This window comes from Mastigoproctus giganteus, chromosome 12 (genome assembly GCF_048544385.1).
Source record: "Mastigoproctus giganteus isolate SK-2022 chromosome 12, ASM4854438v1, whole genome shotgun sequence".
NCBI classification, from domain to species: Eukaryota; Metazoa; Arthropoda; class Arachnida; order Uropygi; family Thelyphonidae; genus Mastigoproctus; species Mastigoproctus giganteus.
The window spans coordinates 169,589,688-169,610,347 of NC_143586.1; the positions used below are offsets into that span (position 1 = coordinate 169,589,688).

Consider the following 20,660-nt stretch of genomic DNA (forward strand, 5'->3'; position numbering starts at 1 on the left):
ACTCGCAGTAAATGTCTTGCATAACGCTCTTGTGAAGTGTAAAAAGCTTTTTCAGCAAAAGGAAGAGCTGATCTTTTTTCATGACGTCACTGCATATTTATATCGAAAGGATGTTTGATGGCAAACCTATAGCAGTGCTCGGAACTCCGCAGAAGTTTCTCAGATTCTCTTGCGCCCACAAATCCATTCATCTCGCTCCTGTAACTTCGAGCGCGTGTTTCAAAATTCCGTAAACGGTGACCCGGCTGACTTGTGAGCGCCTAGTAACAAGGATGGTAGTCGTATTGGAGCGCCAGCTACTAAAGAAGGGGAAATAAAGGGGGAGAAAGCCGGCACCCTCCTATAAATGCTATCTGATTGGACTGTAGCTACGGAGTATAATCACGACACCGTTTCGGCAAGTCCGTTCTTCCGCCTTTTCATAACCCACCAGAAGCACCCGATCGCTGTAAGCTGCGTAGAGTGGGTAACAACACGTGTTGAAAATGCCGTCTCCCAAAACGTCCATCACCTGGCTGTGGCTGCTGGCAGCCGTCATCTGCTCTGTGTACAAAACATCAGTCACCACGGACGCTCAGCTGTCGACAACTGATAATTTCGGGGAGCAGACTACGATTACTTCTGCGGAAGCCCACAGCGTGCCTTGCAGTGGATGTGCATTGCAACGAAAGTCAAATACCGAGCTCCCTCCACAGGAACTACGAAAGTTGAAAGTCGAACACATCAAACGTCAGATCTTGCAGAAATTGAGACTGAGAGTTCCACCACAGACACACATACCCAGATCCGGTCTTCCATCCCTTATTGCGGACGGTGAACTGTTGACTCCTACCGACGAAGAGGACACGGTTCCAACTGGAGATGACTTCTATGGACAGACGCAACAAGTGGTGATATTTCCAGAAAACAGTAAGTGTCATCTTATTTATTGCGATGAATCTTCGGTTAAAGTACGCATTCCACTCACGTACAATATCCATAACTATGGAGTTGAGTATTAAAGCTGCAATTTCTAAAGTAGCCAATCGAAACATTGCGTGTAAGTTTAATTATTTAAAACGAGAGTAGGCCGGCTGTGTTTTTATTTTAGTTTTCTTTCCTTTAGATGTACAACAGCTGCGTAATTCGTATCAATGTCTGGCTGTTCCTAAAATAGCTTTCGTGGTTTAAAAAAAAGTCGAAAAACACGAACTGTAGTATCAAATGATAGGTGGGAATTAAGTGTTCTAAGAAATTCATTATTCTCTTTACGTCATTCGTTAGCGTAATTTTTTTTTTTAATACTGGTAAAGCAACGTTCCGAGAAATCATTTTAAAAAATAAAATGAACATCACGAATCCAGATGCCGATTTTCTTCTCTCTTTTTTTGGTAACGAATTGTGCAGCCAATCCCGTGCAACTGTTGTGTGCACCTGTTGCTTCCACTTTGAGATGACCTTGGTAGACCGCACACGTGTATCCTAAGAGGGAGAAGTAAAATTTCACTGGTCCCCCAATCTGCGGCCAGTTTTATCGTGAGGAGTACCTCCTTTTGTCTATTAAAGTATTCGACAAAGTTTTCCAACTGCTGTTCAATGCAAATATATTTGTTCGCATTCAGTTAAAGAAAAACGCGATGCAACCTGTGTAAGACATTACTGTTTTTGAATGCGTATTTAGAGACAGATCATTGTGAAGGCCAGAAGAATACGAATATGAGCGTTCGTTTTGTTTTTTTTTCTTTTGATACACCTCTTCCTGGTATAGGTCATTTAAATAAGGAGAGACAAATGCTGAAGGAAACACGCAGCTGTCTGAAGGGGAAAAAAATCAAAACTGGCCTCGTAAAGATCTGATAATGGGAGTGGTGGCTGCTAATGAGTCCTAATTAATTAATTTCAGGGCCGGCCGGAAAAGTGGTTCATGGATCTGTAGTTACCTTCCCAACACTTGTTGTTATTTTCGTTAATGACTGGAAATGACGAAGTTGGATACGACTTTTGGAGTCCTTCATTGGACTATTCAATGCTTCGAAATCAAATAATTAATTTTCCAACAACCAGTTTTAAGAAGGATATGGAATAAAATAATTTCAATAATCTTAGGTATTCCTTTCAGGAAGTAATATATGCCACACAATCGTCAACCACGAGAGAGTTTTCGACACTTTTGCATTCTCACTGAACTACAGACATAAGTTTAATTCATCGTTCTTGGTTGGATACAATTCGTTGAGGGGGGAGGTTAATAAAACTTTTATCAACTGTTAAATGACATGGGCATGTTTATATGTAAGGGGCACCTGGAACGTCTGTTCAACTCATATCGTTGTAAAGAACAGAATCAACTGTAAAAGGGTCAGAAATGTCTTTGGTGTAGGTTTGTGCGAGTAGTATGCATGTTCTGTTGTTGTCTGGCCGCTTGGCCACCCAGAAGCATCAATCACCTGGAGAGATGATTCTGGGTACTCGTTCACACCACGGGAAGGTGAGCCAGTTCCAGTAAAGTATGTACCGTCTCAAAAAAGACTGTTATTACTCCACTTTATGAATACACCTCTGGAGGAAGTGGCTTCTTTTTCTTGAGTCTGTCCTGAATTACTAGCGTAAACTAACCTAAACTTTTTTTCACTAGCCAAAAATGAAAATTTATTAAAAAATCCACACTTCCTTTGCTTGAATCCGTCCCGAATTTGGCCATGCCCACAACGCGGTGACAAGGTGTACTCATAATCTGGAGTGCTGCCAAAGACACTGATCCACCTAGTGTTGCCAGAAGGGGAACCAGGATCAACTGTTAAAAAGCATAACTTATATCGTTTACCGGCATTTTGGTCTGCATAAAATTTTCGTTGATCACATGACAGTGATGACAAGCGAACATGTCGCTAACTTTGCAAATACAAGTTTTCGGTTCGCGAACTGCGCATCTCGAAATTTGCAGTTATTGTTTTTGCATGTGTAGTTCATGCCCATTTTTTCCTTCTTAAATCTAAGAATTTCATCATTGTCTTGCATCTCTTAAATAAAAAAGTTGTCATCAGGAAATTGAAGAATTCCTATATTTTTTTCTCTTTTTTTTTGTAAAAGCTATTGGTGATATAAACATACTTATACTGCTGTACATACATAGACATTAACATACTCCTGTATGAATAATCTCACATTTAGTTTGCAGTACGAGCATTATTTTTATATGGAACTATTTTTATAAAAGTTTTCTCAATGGGACAATCCCTTTTAATTGCTGCTGAAAATTACTGTAGATCATGAATCGATCGAGATTATAGTCATCTATAAGTGATAGAAGAGAATTAATAGGGTATATTTTCAATTTGTCCGAAAGTTCGTGTTAAACACTTTATAAATCCCATTTTTTTTATCCTTGAGTATGACAGGGTAGTGCGGCGTTAAAAATTTCTGTACTTAATGTATAACACTTCAAATAGTAACTCACCAAGTTTCATGCAGTTTCAATAAAGCCTTCTGAAGTCAACAAGGTTGTGTGAATGAGAGATGGACAAAATCAGTTACTGTGCAGTCATCCAATAATTGGAGGGAAAAAAGGGACAATGCCAAAGGCAACTCATGAGGATATGGTTACAACACTGGTGGATGATGCCCCGTCTTATTCAATGGTTAAGAAGTGGGCAACAGAATTTAAAAGTGGAGAGCCTAGAAGATGACCCACGCTGTGGAAGACCTGCAATGTCCATCATTCCAGAAGTTGTTGATAGTGCGCATGATCTGGTGATGAGTGATCGACGAGTGACAGTTTGGTACATTTCCAGCGTTTCGGGCATCTCATCTGAACGTGTGCTACATAATAACAGTACTTGCTTTTATGAAAAACATGTCAGCGCGATGAGTCCCAAAGTTCTTGACAGTAGATCAAAAACGCACAAGAATTGTTTAACTGAAGTGAACGTAATCAGGCACGGCGCGTTAGGGTTTTAGTTTTTGGCGCCCCTAGGCAGAAATGTATTTGGCGCCCTTGAGATATTTTTATTAAATATTTTGTAATAAAAGTTTTGAATTTCGGCGCCCCCAGGTGTTGGCGCCCCTATGCCCTGCTTAGCAGGCTTACAGTGTTCCGCTGGCAGTGTGAACATTGCATTGTTTTCAAGAAGATCCAGCAAATTTCCTTGGAAGGTTTGTAACCCTGGATGAGATCTGAGTCTTCACTTTCAACCAGAAACAAAGGAGCAGTCCAAAGAGAGTAAACACGGCTCTTTTTCCCCTCCAGAGAAAGCCAAGTCGATTCTTTCTGCTGGCAAGGTGATGACATCGATGTTTGAGATGCTGGTGGAGTGCTGCTAGTGGATTATCTCCAGAAAGACCAGACAGTCACAGAGACATGGTACGCAGACCTTGTGAGGTGTTAATTTCTTAACAATTAATAATGCAAAAGAAATGTCTTTGATGTTTTCATGCAAAAGAAATTAATAATTTCTTTTGCATGAAAACATCAAAGACAAAAGCTAAAGAAATTTCAGAAAAGGAGTCTTGTTCCACCAGGACAACGCACCTGCTCACAATTCGGTAATTATCCTGGTTGCATTGAATGAATGCAGTTTTCAAATTTTGGATTATCCCGAATATGCACCAATCCATCGCCATCGGACTTTAACCTATTTCCTAATTTGAAAAAATACCTGGATGGCATCCTTTTTTACCACGGACAGTGACGTCATTGCTGCAGCGGATGCATCCCTGGAAGTCCAAGAGAAAACTTTTTTCGCAGGAAGAATCAACGCATTGCAGCATCGGTGGCGAAAGTGTATTGACTCCAAAGGGACATATGTTGAAAAGTAAGAAAAAAGTAACATGTTACCAGACTCCTCAAACAAACTCTTCATACCCAGGCATGAACTTTTCCAACGCCACTCGTATTAAGGTGAAACTGTTCAACATAGAACAAAAATAAATAATTTCTTTTAAATTGTGCCGTATTTTAATTAATCCAACCTTACCTACATTGATTGCTAGTACGGTGTTTGTTTCGTTTATCCAGTTATTATTTTCAGACTTTCAGTAATCCCAGAATGGATAACACTATCTCACCCGTAACATTTAAATTCGCTCAATAAAAAATTTCCTTCCAATTGTGTTTATAAGTGCGGATCGTTTTCTTTCTCAATTAGTATCTTTCAAGCTGTTGTGGTAGATGATGGTCGCCGCCATATTGATATATTAACTAAGCTACAGTCAAGGGAGAGGGCATTGGGAGGGCATCAGACGCTTTACTTGAATTGAACCCAAAGTATACAAAATTTCCTCAAGATGACCTCTCAGTACTGCAGACTAAGGTAAGAGTTACCGAAAAATTCAAGTTTCTTAATGTCAACTGACTGTAAAGTGCAGTAAACGGGCTGTAAAGTGCAGTTCTTGCCATTGACCAATATCGTGATTGTTATCGAGGCATTTCAATGGTTCTGTCAACAGACAGGGCCGTTAAAATGAGCGGGGAATGCGTCATTAACACGCACGCGGCAAGCGTCAAAGACGCCTGCGATCGCGTCCTACGAGCGAAAACTGTACTATTAGTCTTTGGATTTTGACATGCGCACAATGTAGTGTTCAGATGTGTTGACCGACATATTGTGTCCAGTAGCGTACATGCACATCCGTGTTAGACAAGCCAATAAAGTATTTATTTAAGCAGAATATCAGAAGTGAAGTTTCTAAGCAGACCTATTTATTTTCAATTTCATTATTAAATTGGAGTGATAATATGTATTAATTACAGATATAAATAGCAAAAATGGCCACCGTAGCCGAGTGGTCAGGAGTGGGAGTGCACTAGCACACGTCCTTTGAGTAGACCGGGGTTCAAACCCCCAGACTGCTAAATACGGTCGATCTGCCAATCCTGGACCAGCTTGGCAGATTATGGTCCATTTCCCTCAACATGAATTGTTGAGGAGGCTTCCACCAGCAGTGGATTCATAATGGCTGCTGCTTACCTTACCTTATATCAAAAATGAAATTCAGCATCTACTCAATACCAAAAAGAAATATCCCATAACAAAATTTAATTTGCAAAATTTCTATCAATCCACCGTCTACGTAGCCGAGCGGTCTACTTGATCGATAAATATGAAAAAGTTCTTGTAAATTCCTGTAATTTGATAAAGCTATCCCGGAATATAAGAGTAGGAGACCGGCGGAATTACTTGACAAGTACAGGTCACTGATGAAAAAAAGCCGTGAATTAGGGTTGAAATTGAAAGTGTCTGCAATTCTGCCCAGACACGATAGGAGGGAGTATATGATGAGAGCCCTGTCAATCAATTCGGCCCTGGAAAGATTGTGCAGGGCTCAAGGGGTAGAATTTTTTTCAGCCTGGTCTGTACTTGTTAACAGGAGAGACTGCTTCTACAGGGATGGGATACACTTAAATAGAAAGGGTGCAAGAATGTTTGCTGATGCTATCGAGGCAATGTTAGGTGGGTCGGAAAACTGCTAGATTGGGGGGATACAAGGACCAATAGATTAACAGTAGCCACGGGCAGAGGTGAAAGTGATTCTTGCACTGCTTCTATTGGAATGAGCCGCAGCCTGGAAAATAAGATGCAGGATATTTCAGAGACTGCTGGGAATCATTGGGGTACAAGTAAACACATGGGTTGTGTTAGGGTAGCTAAGAAAAAGAACAGGTGCATGTATACTTGTGTGTACACCAATGCTAGGAGTTTAGTAAATAAATTTGATGAATTTGAGGTATTGCTCAAAACATCAAAGGCAGATATTGTGGGGATTTCAGAGACGTGGTGTCACACAGATATAAGAAATGCAGAACTGGAATTTGGGGAGTACAATGTCTACAGAAAGGATAGACAGGATAGGAAGGGAGGAGGGGTTATGCTATTAGTTAAAAAACACATAAAATCCAAGGAAGTGAAGCCAGTCGACATCGCTGGACAGTGCAGTGTCGAGTCAGTTTGGTGTGACATAAGCATTGGGAGATCAAAATTGAGAGTAGGAGTGTGCTATAGGCCTAATGACTCTGATGAGTATAATAAGAAACTGTTCGGAGAAATAGAGTGGGCCAGTAAATCAGAGAGTCTTATAATGGGGGATTTTAATTTCCCAGATATTGACTGGAATTTGGGGGCTGGTCACTCACACAGTAGCAAGGCTTTTGTGGATTTATTGGATGATTGTTTTCTACATCAGCATGTTCGGGAGGCAACTAGAGGGAGTAATACTCTTGATTTGATTATCAGTAGTGATTCTTCATGCATTAAGAATCTGCAGATAAATGAACCACTTGGTGGCAGTGATCACAGTGTGCTGAAGTGGGAGTTACTCAAAGAGGTAACTACCATTAGGGGTAAAGGGAAGGGGTATTGCTTTCGTAAAGGCGACTACAATGGACTGAGACAGTATTTAAATTCTATACAGTGGGATCAACTGATGATATTGCCAACAGCAAATTCAAAATGGGAAGCATTCAAAGAACTTATCGTGGAAGCTACTAGGCTTTACATACCAACTAAGAAATATTGTTCAAGGTTTAGGCCTAAATGGTTGTCAGATGAACTAATGAGGCATATGGCAGAGAAGAAAAATGCATGGGATACATACAAATTAACACGTGACACGGACGCCTATGATAGATACAAGTTGATCTGTAACCAAGTTACAAAGGAGGTTAGGCAGGCGAAGGCAGATTACGAGAGATCCTTGGCAAGGGATGCGAAGAAAAACAGCAAAGAGTTCTTTACTTATGTAAACTCTAGAAGGAAGGGGATGAATCAGATTGGTCCACTTGAGATCGATGGGTCAACTGTTGATGACCCTGCTCGGGTAGCTAACAAACTAAATGAATATTTTGCATCGACATTCACACATGAGGAGTTATTCAGCGAGGGGAATGCCAGAGGTGTATTCAATTCTAGCAGTAAGCTAGAGAATCTTGTAATAACTGAGAGCAAAGTGGAGGAGAAATTGTTGAAGATAAACACAAGAAAGGCACCTGGGGTGGATGGGATCTATCCAGTTATATTAAAGGAGGCAGCAAAGGAGGTAAGCAAACCCTTAGCCATAATTATGAGAGCTTCCTTGGACTCAGGGGAGGTACCCATTGACTGGAGATGTGCAAATGTGACCCCAATTCACAAAGGGGGATCAAAGGCTGACACAAGTAATTATAGACCTGTGAGTTTAACTTCTGTTCCCGGAAAATTAATGGAGGCACTGGTGAAAGAAGCACTGCAGGATCATCTAGACAAGACTTCAGTTATAGCTAGGACACAGCATGGTTTTGTTAAGGGGAAGTCTTGCCTGACCAATTTGATTGGATACTATGATGCAGTCACAAAAGAACTGGATGCAGGGAATAACTTTGATATTATATACTTGGATCTTAGAAAGGCTTTTGATACTGTTGCACATGGAAGACTGCTGCACAAATTGGAGCAGTGTGGCATTGGAGGCAAGTTGCTGCTATGGATAAAGGGGTGGTTGAGGGGGAGAAGACAGAGAGTGGTAATCAATGGACACTGCTCATCGTGGACTAATGTTATTAGTGGAGTCCCTCAGGGTTCAGTATTGGGGCCTTTATTGTTTTCTGTATTTATAAATGATATTGATGATGGTATATCAGGCTTAATGTCCAAGTTTGCAGACGATACGAAGGTTGGCAGGGTTGTCAAGGACACTACTGACACTATGCTGCTGCAACAGGATTTGGAAAGGTTGAGCAGATGGGCTTCGAGGTGGCAAATGAAGTTTAACATTGACAAATGTAAAGTACTACATATGGGAAACAGCAACCCCAGAGCAGCGTATCAACTCTGTGGTACTACACTGACAGTGGTAGAGAATGAAAGGGACCTGGGGGTGGTGGTGCAGGCAGATATGAAGTTCTCTGAGCAGTGCAGACGAGCTGCAAGAGTAGCTCATGGTGTATTGTCAATGATATATAGGAATTTTTCTAGCAGGGATAAGGAGGTGATTATTCCCTTGTATAAGGCAATGGTCAGGCCACACCTAGAGTACTGTATACAGGCCTGGAGGCCTCATTTCAGGAAGGATGTAGAGCTGCTGGAACGAGTACAGAGAAGGGCAACTAGATTGGTGAATGGGACAAAGAGGTTCTCTTACGAAGAAAGGCTTAAGTTTTTCAAATTACAGTGTCTGGAAACTAGGCACCAGCGGGGTGATCTGATAGAGGTGTACAAAGCCTTGAATGGTTTGAGCATGCTCAATGCTGATGGGATTCTTCCTCTAGCTCAGAAAAATCACCTGAGAGGGCATAAATTCAAATTGAGGAAAGACAGATGTAGGATAGATGTGCGGAAATTTGCCTTTAGCCAGCGGGTGGTTGGTGGGTGGAACAGACTTCCATCCCTTGTCGTGGAAGTTGATAGCCTAAATAAGTTTAAGGCTCAGCTGGACAGGTATTTCGAACGAACAGAGGGGTGACGTGGAAGTGGTTATTTTTATTTATTTATGTTACTTTTTTTTTTTTTTTTTTTTTTTTTTTTTTTTGGCTGATGCTGCATAAGCTTGCTTTCTTGCATCAAATGCCTCTACTAATGCTAATGCTAATAACCAGAAAAGTGTTTATTTACTGTATTTTTTGATCAAGCATGTAAAACTTGTGCCTCCTCCCCAAGAGTTGACAACTTAATCCCAGGGACTCACATCTGGTGAGTATGGGCTTGGCATACCCAGGGTCCTGAGCTGGATATCATCATTCTTCTCTTTCTTGGTGGTTCCCTTCTCCTTCTGACTGACTCTCTCTCTCTCTCTCTCTCTCTCTCTCTCTCTCTCTCTCTCTCTCTGGGTAATTCAGATTTTTTTTTGTCTGGTACAGCATAAGCCTCAGGCTTCCTTCCACCATATAGATAATAATAATAATAACTTCCAGGTTAAAAAATTAAATCTATATGATTATACTTAAAGGAGATAAACCAATATAAAAATTGAAAAATTATACAAACCCTCATAAACGTCGCGTATTTTTGGGCAAGGAGAAATGCATGAAAAGCTTAACACTCCGGTTTTAGGCCAATGGATTTACAATGGATTAAATTCAATTCTTCAATATTAAATTTGCACCTTCGAATTATCCATAAGATTGCGGATATACAGGAAATAATAGTAAAATTTCTTCCCACAGGAACTGGGAAGAAATATTGCATATTTCCTGGACAATATTCCACAAGTGATCAGTTCTTTTTAAATCTGTGTGACGTATGTTTGGTTATTTGCTAACAGGCAATACAGAGACCAATGTAATGTTGCCATCATTGTAAGAAAAGATTTAATAAAGAAAATTTTCACATAAAATACGTATTTTAATTTATTGGTATGCAAAGGACAATTGGTACAACTAAACCCCAATCAGTCCCAATAACTAAATAAAATTGGCTACGTTTCGGATTTAAATATCAAAATCCGTCTTCAGGACTGGATTTTTGGGCTCGATAAAATTATGTACAAGGGTTGACAAAAGTTGAAAGTACATGACGTGGATTCAGTTGTACAGTTAAGTTTTCAATTAGAATTAATTAAATTCTGAATCTCATTAAACATTATTAATATTATGCAAATGATATTAATATATCATATTAATATCCTTTGTGTACCAATAAACTAACTAACTAAAATACTGCACTTGGTAAGTGTCTTTATTAAATCTTTCTAAATGTCTACATAATGTCTTCGAATTTATAAAGCTAATGCGTCGTCGATGTTAATTCGAAAGTAGGTAGTGGGGCCCTTTTGCCCCCACTTCTTACTTTCGTTTCTCCTTATTGCCATACCCTCGAAAAACTTGTTTATTCAACCTATCCACTTCCACAACAACAGATGGAAACCTGTTCCAACAATCAACCAACCACCTGCTGGCTGAAGGCACATCTATCCTGCAACCATCCTTCCTGCGAATGCTCCATACAGATGGGTTTAAAATGCAACAATCGAGCACATTTTTGGATGCATGAAACCACTGGCGGTATTGTAAACTCCACTGACCTGGAGAGGATATGGAGACTCTGAAGGATATGTGCCAACACCATTATTTGGTATGTTATTCAAGAGCTGAAAGCCATTCGAAAATCGCGCGGAGATTCTAATAGTAGAAGTAGCTAATGATGCAATTCTTCAATGGATCATTAGTTACTTCTATTGATTACCGTTTTTATATGCGGGCGTACTGCTACAATGCTTCTTCTTTGAAGTCTAGGAAGAAGTAGAAGTAAATAATTTGTATGCAGTGTGTGTAAACTGTACTGAGATAGCCCTGTCCTACTTCTTTTATCGGTAAAGGTAAGATGAGAATCGAGTTAAAATGTTCAAGCGCTTGAACAAGTTGCAAAACAATAAAATACACCTATCCAGGATACAAAAAGATCCCAGTACTATCTTTTTCACATACTGCATTTTTCAATCTCTGAGAGCTGGCGCTTGGACGCGTTTCCTTCCAGGCTTTTATGGCGACAAGATACTGATGGTTTTTTCTCAGTTGTGTGTCTAATTCGTTCCGAGAAGGTGGCTTTATGAAGCTCTGTGTTGCATTAGTTTGGTTAATACTGCAACGAAGAGAAGGAAAAGAAGTTGTTTTTTTTTTTTTTTTTTCTGGTAGAAAGGCAACAATCCCCCTCCCCCATCAGAACCCATTTAGTTTGAGATTTTATGAAAAACGGGTCCATCCCAGTCCTGTGGTTTAGCAGTATCGGAAAGCGCAGGTATAATAATACTATGTTTAATAGTCTGCCTACAACAAGTAATGCCTAAGAAAAGAATCTTAGTTGAGAATTGAAACCCATGCTTTTTCCACGCAATGTGAATGAACTGATAACAAACTTATCAATTATTTCGAGTTGTTTCCCAATATAAGGCAATCTTTTTAGAGTTGCAGTTGTTTGGGATTCAGTGCGGTTTGCAATTCTTAATACAATTATCACAGAAAGGGACTGCATCTAGAATAATAATGTTAATGAATCCCTTATGTTCTTTCAAATAAGATTCGAGTTAATGTAACAATAACCACTCGGCGCTTTCAGTGGTTATTTCTTACGTATGACTCTTTATGAACCTTTTACGTTGGTAAATATATGGAGTATATTGTTTAAAATTAGTGGCAAAGCAATTTGTTTAGAACCACCATGTCTCCTATCCTAATTAAAAGAGATTTAAAGCACGGTCTACCTATAGTATATCGTGAGCTCCCACACCATAATGACTCCAATACACTTCTCCAAAAAGGTTGCTTGCCCGAAGTAGACTAATAATATCATGTTATTTTGGAATTGTACATTGAATTTATTCATGTGCCTGCAATACATAACAGTAAAGGCTGCTTACTTAATAATAACCAAGTAATTTCGATATATTTTGCAAATAGAAAATCCAGATAATTTGATCGTAGTGTATTTGAAAGCTGTAGTGTATAATTGTTAAACTGAAATAGGCACAATATTAAATTCCTTTCACTTTCTCTAGTACGGATCTGAAGCTTTTCATCCCACGACTTGCGATCCTTTTCTTCCTGTCCCCCAACTCAAAAAACTTTACTTACAACTTACTCTCATTATGTCTAACTTTTAAATTGCTATATATCGGTTTCATTTTGTAACCGCCTCTGCAGCTCCTTTCCTTCCAGTTCCCTCGACATACACACCAGGACTAGTCACAGCTGGCTCAGGAGTAGCATCAACACTATCTAATGTTGATGCCTGTTAGAGTGTTACCAGTTGGTTACGCTCTAGGAGGCATCTGATCTCCTAGAGTGCTATCACTCTGGTGGCCTACCTAAAGTATCAAAAAATTTTAATTAGTTTGTTTTTGGACCTAAACTTGAGTTTTTATAATATTCAATCGTTATGAATTACAATGTTCGTACTATCGACACTTTCTGTTATCATATGTAGTAAGAACTATTTGTATGGACAAATAATTTTATAATGCTGTGTACGAAAAATATTTTTAAAAATAGGTTGGTGAAAGATGGTCAAAGCAGAGTCTGCATTATCCAAGTGCAAGCGATACAGCTGTGACGAGCCTCCCCTCTTTCATAGGGACTACAGAACCGCTTTTGTTTTGTATGAACTTGTTTTTCCTTCCCCCTCACCTAGATCTATTAAAGTAAATTTTTTGTTATACTCCGGGACGACCAAACGGTCAGAGGAGTTCACAAGATTGACAGAATGCAAGAAACAGCACCGTATTCAGTAGTCACGGGCTCGAACCCCGGTCACTCAAGGCACGTGTACTTATGCACTCGCGCGCGTGACCACTAGGCTACGGCGTCCTAAATTTCCTTCCTTAATTTCCTTAATTTGTCACAAAAATATGATTGCGCAAATTGGTTTTCAACACAACAAAACATAAGGACACCGAACAAAAATTTAATAATTTGTGGTAGGTCATGGACACGGACACTTTAGGACATGGGCATGCGTGTAATTTGAGTTTGTTTGCTTACAGCACTGAAATTAGCACCGTTTCTCTATTTACAGGTATACCAGCTGTGACTGAAGAAGCAAGGGTTCCTTCTTGAGGAACACGCGTGATTTCGATATTCATGTATTTCAGAACGACAGCTACACTGGGCCTCTACTGTTTTAAACTGGCATGGAGAACACCAATGAATAATATGGCATTTAAATTAACCAACTAAATCACGAGATTTAAATCCTACAGGGAACGTATGGGACTTACTTCCACCTGATTTAAAGAAGGGTAGCATAAAAGGTGTTAGTGAGTGGCAAAAAAGTGTGACGGTATTTGTCAGGTCTAAAGGACATCTTGTTAAAAAGTAGCTGAATTTACTTCAGCTACTTCTTTAACAAGTTGAATTGAGATCAACCAGAAATCAGTAACAGAATTGTGATCGAAATTTCGTGCTAAGTGGTCATCGTCGGCGACTAATATCGAATCTAGTAGACGTGAAGCGATTTCAAACAAGTTAAACCAAAGAACTCATCAGCCGGTTTCTGAGAGAACACTGCAAAGAGAATTGCATAACATGGATATCTGGAGTAGGACCCCCGAAAAAAAAAAAAATTAAAAATATATATATATATTAATAGCTGCGCATGAAAAAGCCGACTAATATCGGCTAAAATACTTAAAATCGGATTTTGATGACGATTCATTACATAATCTGATGGTAGGCATCGAATTCGCAAGTGAAGTAATGAGGCATTTCTTACAGATTATGCAATGTTTTGTACAAGCTGAAGAGCAAATACTTTGGGGATGTTTTTACTATTATGAAATGCCCCCCCCCCTAGTTTAAAACCCACCAGGCTGGCTATACAAACATTCTGGAAGGTCTATGTCTTTTGCTGACCAATTGAGGAACACGCATGATTTCGATATTCCTGTATTTCAGAACGACAGCTACACTGGGCCTCTATGTTTTAAACTGGCATGGAGAACACCAATGAATAATATGGCATTTAAATTAACCAACTAAATCAACGAGATTTAAATCCTACAGGGAACGTATGGGACTTACTTGAATGGCTCAATTGTTTTCAGGTAGGCTAATATTGGTATAAACTATTTAAGTATAGTTGAATTCCTACCGACAAGAATTCGTTAAGTTATTTGGACTAAAGAAGGGGGTTTACACATTATTAATTGAAAAATTATAATGGTGACTTTTTTGTTCGGAGCGCTTATGTACACTTACAACACTGATATGAATAATGTGTATAATGGCAGAACAATATATAATAGCAATGTCAACGTGCTGTTCCTTGAGTTTCAGGTCCCATGACAACTGCATCTTTGTTTACAGTACAGCATTTGTTAAACTGATATCATGGAAGACACTACAAATCAGTTAGCTATAGTTGAGTTTACCGATACGATTTTAAATTATGGTGAGGTTGAATTTCGTAGCTGCTGCTCGTAGATACCCCGAAAAAACTCGAATTGAATTTCGTAGCTGCTGCTCGTAGATACCCCGAAAAATCTCTAATTCCATGAGTACCGAATCGTAAAACGTTTGCTGCTGTGGAGAGAAGATTTTAGAGAAACAGGTATGCTGTTTCTCTGATATGAATAAACGCAGAAGTTTTGTCAGTAGTCGAATTTACAATGTACGCTGATCCTCAATTTTTCAGCCGTATTCTGGTTAAAGATGAATTGCGTTTTACAAAAAATAGAGTTCTCTCAGCTCTAGAAACACTCATGCCTCGGCCGAAATAAAAATCACATACTCATTATTAAATTAAATTGAATAAAGAAGCTTTCTTTCAAGAAAGAAAGATTCCAATACTTATATATATGAAACCCTTAAGTAGTCATTATCAACATATCTTTCCATTTTAATGTTTTGTGTGGTGTGGTACTCTTGTTAGACCTTTTTTTTTTTACCAGCAAGGATTTCAGAAAGTGCATGCTTACCTTTTCTGAGGATATGGTTTATGCAAACGGTGCACCAGCCCACTTTTCTGTAATGTTTCTGGCTTTTTAAATACGAAGTACAAAAACCGATGTAGTCGTTCCTGTACAATGGCCACCACAATCAGCCTACCTTACGCCCTTCGATTACTTTGCATGAGGTCATATAAAATCCATGCTTTATTCTACGCGTATTACCACGCAAGACAAACGAATTAAAATCGCATTTCGTTTTAGGACTATCCCATTAAGAATAGTTCTGAAACAATAAGACATACCAAGATATCGTTGATTTGTCGCGGTGCATTGAGAAAAGTTATTTTGAACACTGCTGTAGATGTTTTCTTTTAAAGATTTACTTCGATTCTTTGTTTTTAAATTATGATTGACGTTTAATATTTCAAAAATTACTTTTGAACAGGTTTATATGATTTTTTTCCCTTATTTTTAGCTGTAGAATATACTCCTATATTTGTTCCGTGCAATTTTTAAACACCCTGTATATTCCTCAGATTCTAAGCGTACCTAATCCAGTTTCTTTCCCCTAAATTCTGAAATGGCTAAACAGAGTCCAGTTCTCCCACCTTTTTCCTTAAATCAATTTTGCTTAAACGAACTTCAAAAGTACTTTTGAATTTCAAAATAGTTCCGTGGAGACAGAAAACTCATCCCAGGCCCTCCCATCTGGTGAGTACGGGCTTGGCACGCCCGGGGTCCTCAGCTGAATATCATCATTCTTCTATTTCTTGGTGATTCCCTTCTACTTCTCTCACTCTCAGGGTAATTCAGACATTTTTTTTTTTTTGGCTGGTGCAGCATAAGCCTCAGGCTTCCTTGCACCATATAGCTAATAATAATAATAACTGTGGAGAGGAAGTTTCTCCTGGTCGCTCAGCTCACAACAGGCTGGGCCGACTTCTTCGACATCTAGAATGCCACTGCTAAACTGTCTGCAGCAAATAAAGTCAAGGTAGGAAGGGGTTCCTCTATTCAGACTACGACTCCATCAAACTTCAGCCACCTTCTTTTTGATACTACATGTAACTGGTAGCTTCAACAACAAAGACTCTGCTATGAAGACACAGTGATGTTTTCAAAATACCATGAACGTGTTTTTGTTTACCTGGTCCTCCTTTTACTATTATAAAATAATCTGCTGCATTCTAAGCAGATACATTGGAAACAAGTTTAAAGGGCTATAAGGTGGTACAATGGAGACTATTGATACAATTTATGCTGATATAATAGATAGTTATGCTAATAGAAACTGTAATATAGTCCTGTTACCTATTGAACTGTACAGTGTAGCAACCAAACATTCAAAATATATGTAGTATATGGATTTACTAGCTACTGCGGTCCAGAGATATGCAATTCGAATAATTATTTGAATTGCATAATCATTAATTATAATTAACGATTACAAGTTATTGTACTACGTGCTGAACTAACTGCAATTATTTTTCTCTTTCTAGCTACGCATAGCTGCTACACAAGAAATTCCACCCACCCTACAGCCTGCTTTCATTTTCGAATGTCGCGGGAAATTATGACAAGGAGTGTGACAACAGCAAATTTATTCTTTTACGCAAATGATCAAGAGGAAGTCAGTGAAACCAATCGCACTTTTGTGATATACGAAATTATTCCTACTAATAACCAAAATGGCTTTTATCAGAAGTTTGTAGCGTTTCAGAATACACCCCAATCCGGCTGGCTAAGCTTTGAGGTTGGCAACCTGTTATCCAAGTGGCCTACCAAACGTCGTACGGCTCATACATTCGCAATATCGTGTTCATCCTGTGAAGGAACGTTATCAGAAACACTTATTGCTGCGGATGAAGACAAAAGACCATTCCTTGTTGTCCACACAGACACGACAAACTCCTTGAACAGAAGAAAGAGAAACAGCGAATGCACAGACGGGAACACCCGCTGCTGTAGAGAATCTTTTTATCTGTCTTTTAAGGATATTGGATGGAACGAATGGATTCTACAACCTCCTGGCTATCACGCCAATTACTGCCGTGGATCATGTCTTAGTGATGTCAGCATATCCAGGTACCATCACACAACGGTAATGCAACGTTACATTCAAAGCCAAGGAGTTACCCACGATAATATGAGCCTGTCTTTATGCTGTACGCCTTCAAGAATGTCGTCCATCTCCCTTATTTACATAGATGACAATGGATACATCTTTAAGAAGAGTTTGCCGAACATGGTTGTGGAATCCTGTGATTGTGCATAAACCTTCCAATCCAAATCAGGCCGTCTGTGATCAATAACATTTCCTCCTGACGTTCAGCGTCTACACAAAAAAGATCTTGTGATTTTATTGTGTAAATGTTTCTCAGAACACCCACCGTCTTCCTGCGCAAATAAGCCATGGAGAATGCAATCTCTTTCTATGAGAAACATTTATCAATGAAACATTGGATTTACTTAACAACACATTGTATTTGCTCACATGATTTATTGTAGTATACATGCGATTGTAGATGAGATTATTATAGCTCAGCTGTTCACATTGCCCATGTCACGATATAACAATATCGGTGGGGTGGCCATGATTCTTAATATGAAATGGAACCTCTGTTGATATTGAAAAACAAATATTACAAGAAGATCTACCATAGTAATTATTAGACTGGCGAATTATATGCACGCATATATTAGCTGTATTATACCTTAAATTACACCCTTTTTTTAAATTTTTTAAAATCTGTATTAATTTTTTAAAATCTATTGTTCGAAATAATTAAATTCTGAAAAAATATAGTTTAGGTTAATATTTTTTTTAAATAGAAATTTGTACCTTGCGAGCAGGTCCGAATAAAAGGTCTGAGCAAAGATGAATGCATCGGTTTCTTGTAAAAAAAAAATGGGGGGGGGGGGAAATAATAATGCAGTACTGTATATATTAATATGTAGGTTGGTTATTAGACTGCAAGAAATATATCAAACAGAAACTGTCTAGCATTTTGTTTACATATTTTTTGTCAGAAAGAGTTAAGAAATAGAAGCTCAATGCTCGCAGTTGAATTTCACTTAAGATAGAATATGCTTTCATTTTTATAAACGTGGTTTTATTATTTTCAACAAAAAAAAAAAACAGTTAAGTTTAAAAGAAGCCTTATTTTGAAATTTGGGATACGTTTTATCTTTGGGCTTAAAATGCACTTTTAGTTTTTTACACTGGCAAGGGTTCCAAACTTCTATCTCCATTGAACACACACATATCCTGAGCGGGCCCCTTTGAGAACCCACTGTTCTAGACAAATGCCCAACATGCCTGTCCTGTTGGTAGATCCGGGGGCGCTATAACCATCACTGCACATCTGCACATGTGCGCGTGCTGCTGCATTCACGCTCCTGACCACTCAGCTACGTCAGCTAAGTTTGGAGAGGTAAGGTGGGCCTGTATCTGGATGAGGCAAGGTTTTCCACTAGCAATTTGCAGTGGGCGTTTCATGAGTTGAGCGACATGGAAATTATCGTGTGCGTTGCATTGTTGTAGTGGGCATTGTGATCGCAGTCATCAGTGACTGGTTCACCTCTCATGACACTCTTGCTACTATCAAAAAGGCATAAACAACCTTCCACTGCTCTGGGACAAATGCCTCTACCGACACTGTTAAGGAAAAATAAAGTAATCGATGTAATCCTAGATTCCATTTAATTGTTTGCAATTACGAAATTTAACCTTCAGTTCTATTTATATTGAAAGTCTCCATTAAATTCAGTGCGCTGACTTAAATTCTATATTCAGAGCAGACGTTAGTCTAAATGCTGAGCCTCGGCAGAGTGTTCAACTGATGCCGGCGCCGAGCGGAATCGGTCAGTTGCGTGCATGACTACGTTTACATTGCATAGTGGAGTGTATTCAAGGACAATTTCAAGCTCTTCTGACGTTGGGAAGAGGAGCATGCAGAGGCCCTTGTTTCTTCTTCTCTAGGAACCGTTCGTTAAATTATTATGACGCATCTTGTTCTCTTCCCCCCAGAGTCAAAGTTAATTCTCTCTAAATTTTCCTGGGTATTATTTACTTCTTATTTACTAATTATTACAATGAGTCTTAAGAAAAAAGGATTTGTCCGGATGTGAAGGAAAAAAAACTTTCTGATCTTTGCATGTGCTAAGCCTAATGATGATTTCCTCATACATGACATATTGCGCAACCATCGGACATGTTCATAGCCACAGTAACGTCTTATCCTTGAGTAAGTCGTATGATATAAAAATTCTTGATTTCAAATTTAAACAAATGGTTTAATTTGTGCACCAATGACGCAGGTGAGTAATATAAATAAAAAACGTGCACTCGTGCAACAGATATATATATAAATCTCCAGTCTAGTAAACCTCATTTGGTAATATTGTATATGATACTTAAAGATTTATTCACAACAATAATAACCCTAAGCTATACTACCAGGTTCACTACTGAAGAAGGACATTCATTTGTCATTCTTGGATATTTCTAAGAGTGCTTTGTATTTATATAATGAGAGTAGTATTTGTACGCCGTTTTACAGTGGTCACGATCCCCAAAACGATTAACTTATGCAATTATTATTATTAAAACAAATGACTTTTGTAATACAGAAAATCAGTACCATCAAGGTTGATGTCTTCTCCGCTGCAACGCCAGTTTGCCACATGTCCATCGTGCAAAAGTGATTCAAGACGCGAAGTTTCACAGTGGAATAATATATGTGTATCGCCTAATCGGGCAGCTATATATAAATTTCGTTAAAGAAAATATAATTTTCATGTATTATGATGTGATACGCATGCGCATCCATGACCCAATAAACTTTTTCAAATTGACTCTTCGTATCTTGCCTCAGAGATTGAATGACATTTCAAACATATTTTGTTGTTATTTAAATTACACATTCGACACATCAGATTTTAATACTTGCATTCATAAGAAATACTGTATAACAAGTTATGAGTGAAAGTAATCCGTCAGCTGAAGTTTTTAAATGTATCATTTATATGGGTAATCTACTGCGAACCACCAATACACTTCAAAAGATAAAATACAGTAATCCAAATTCTCTCAGAAAACTAAACTGTTGTCCAAAAGTTAAGTTACACCCATATTTTATACGTATATATATATAAACGTAATTGCACAAAGTTTTAATTGAAATTGTGACGTCCTGATAATTTAAATGATAAACCCGAACATACCATCAAAATAAGATTATTAATATCCGGACGGATGCTGTACAAAATTCATCCGTCCCCCGTGACAGTACAGCAGTTTCACTTGTCACTCGTTCGGAGAGGTCTGGTTT

The 20,660-nt window shown here is 38.7% G+C and overlaps 1 protein-coding gene across 1 annotated transcript; it reads left to right on the forward strand.

Moving 5' to 3' along the window:
• The first annotated feature begins 275 nt into the window (after positions 1 to 275).
• daw (activin beta chain dawdle) lies at positions 276 to 18,014 on the forward strand. Its single transcript, XM_090386961.1, has 2 exons — positions 276 to 909; positions 16,827 to 18,014. The coding sequence occupies exons 1-2, from the start codon at positions 486 to 488 to the stop codon at positions 17,600 to 17,602; spliced, it is 1,200 nt and encodes a 399-aa protein (XP_090243087.1). The 5' UTR covers positions 276 to 485; the 3' UTR covers positions 17,603 to 18,014.
• The last annotated feature ends 2,646 nt before the right edge of the window (positions 18,015 to 20,660 follow it).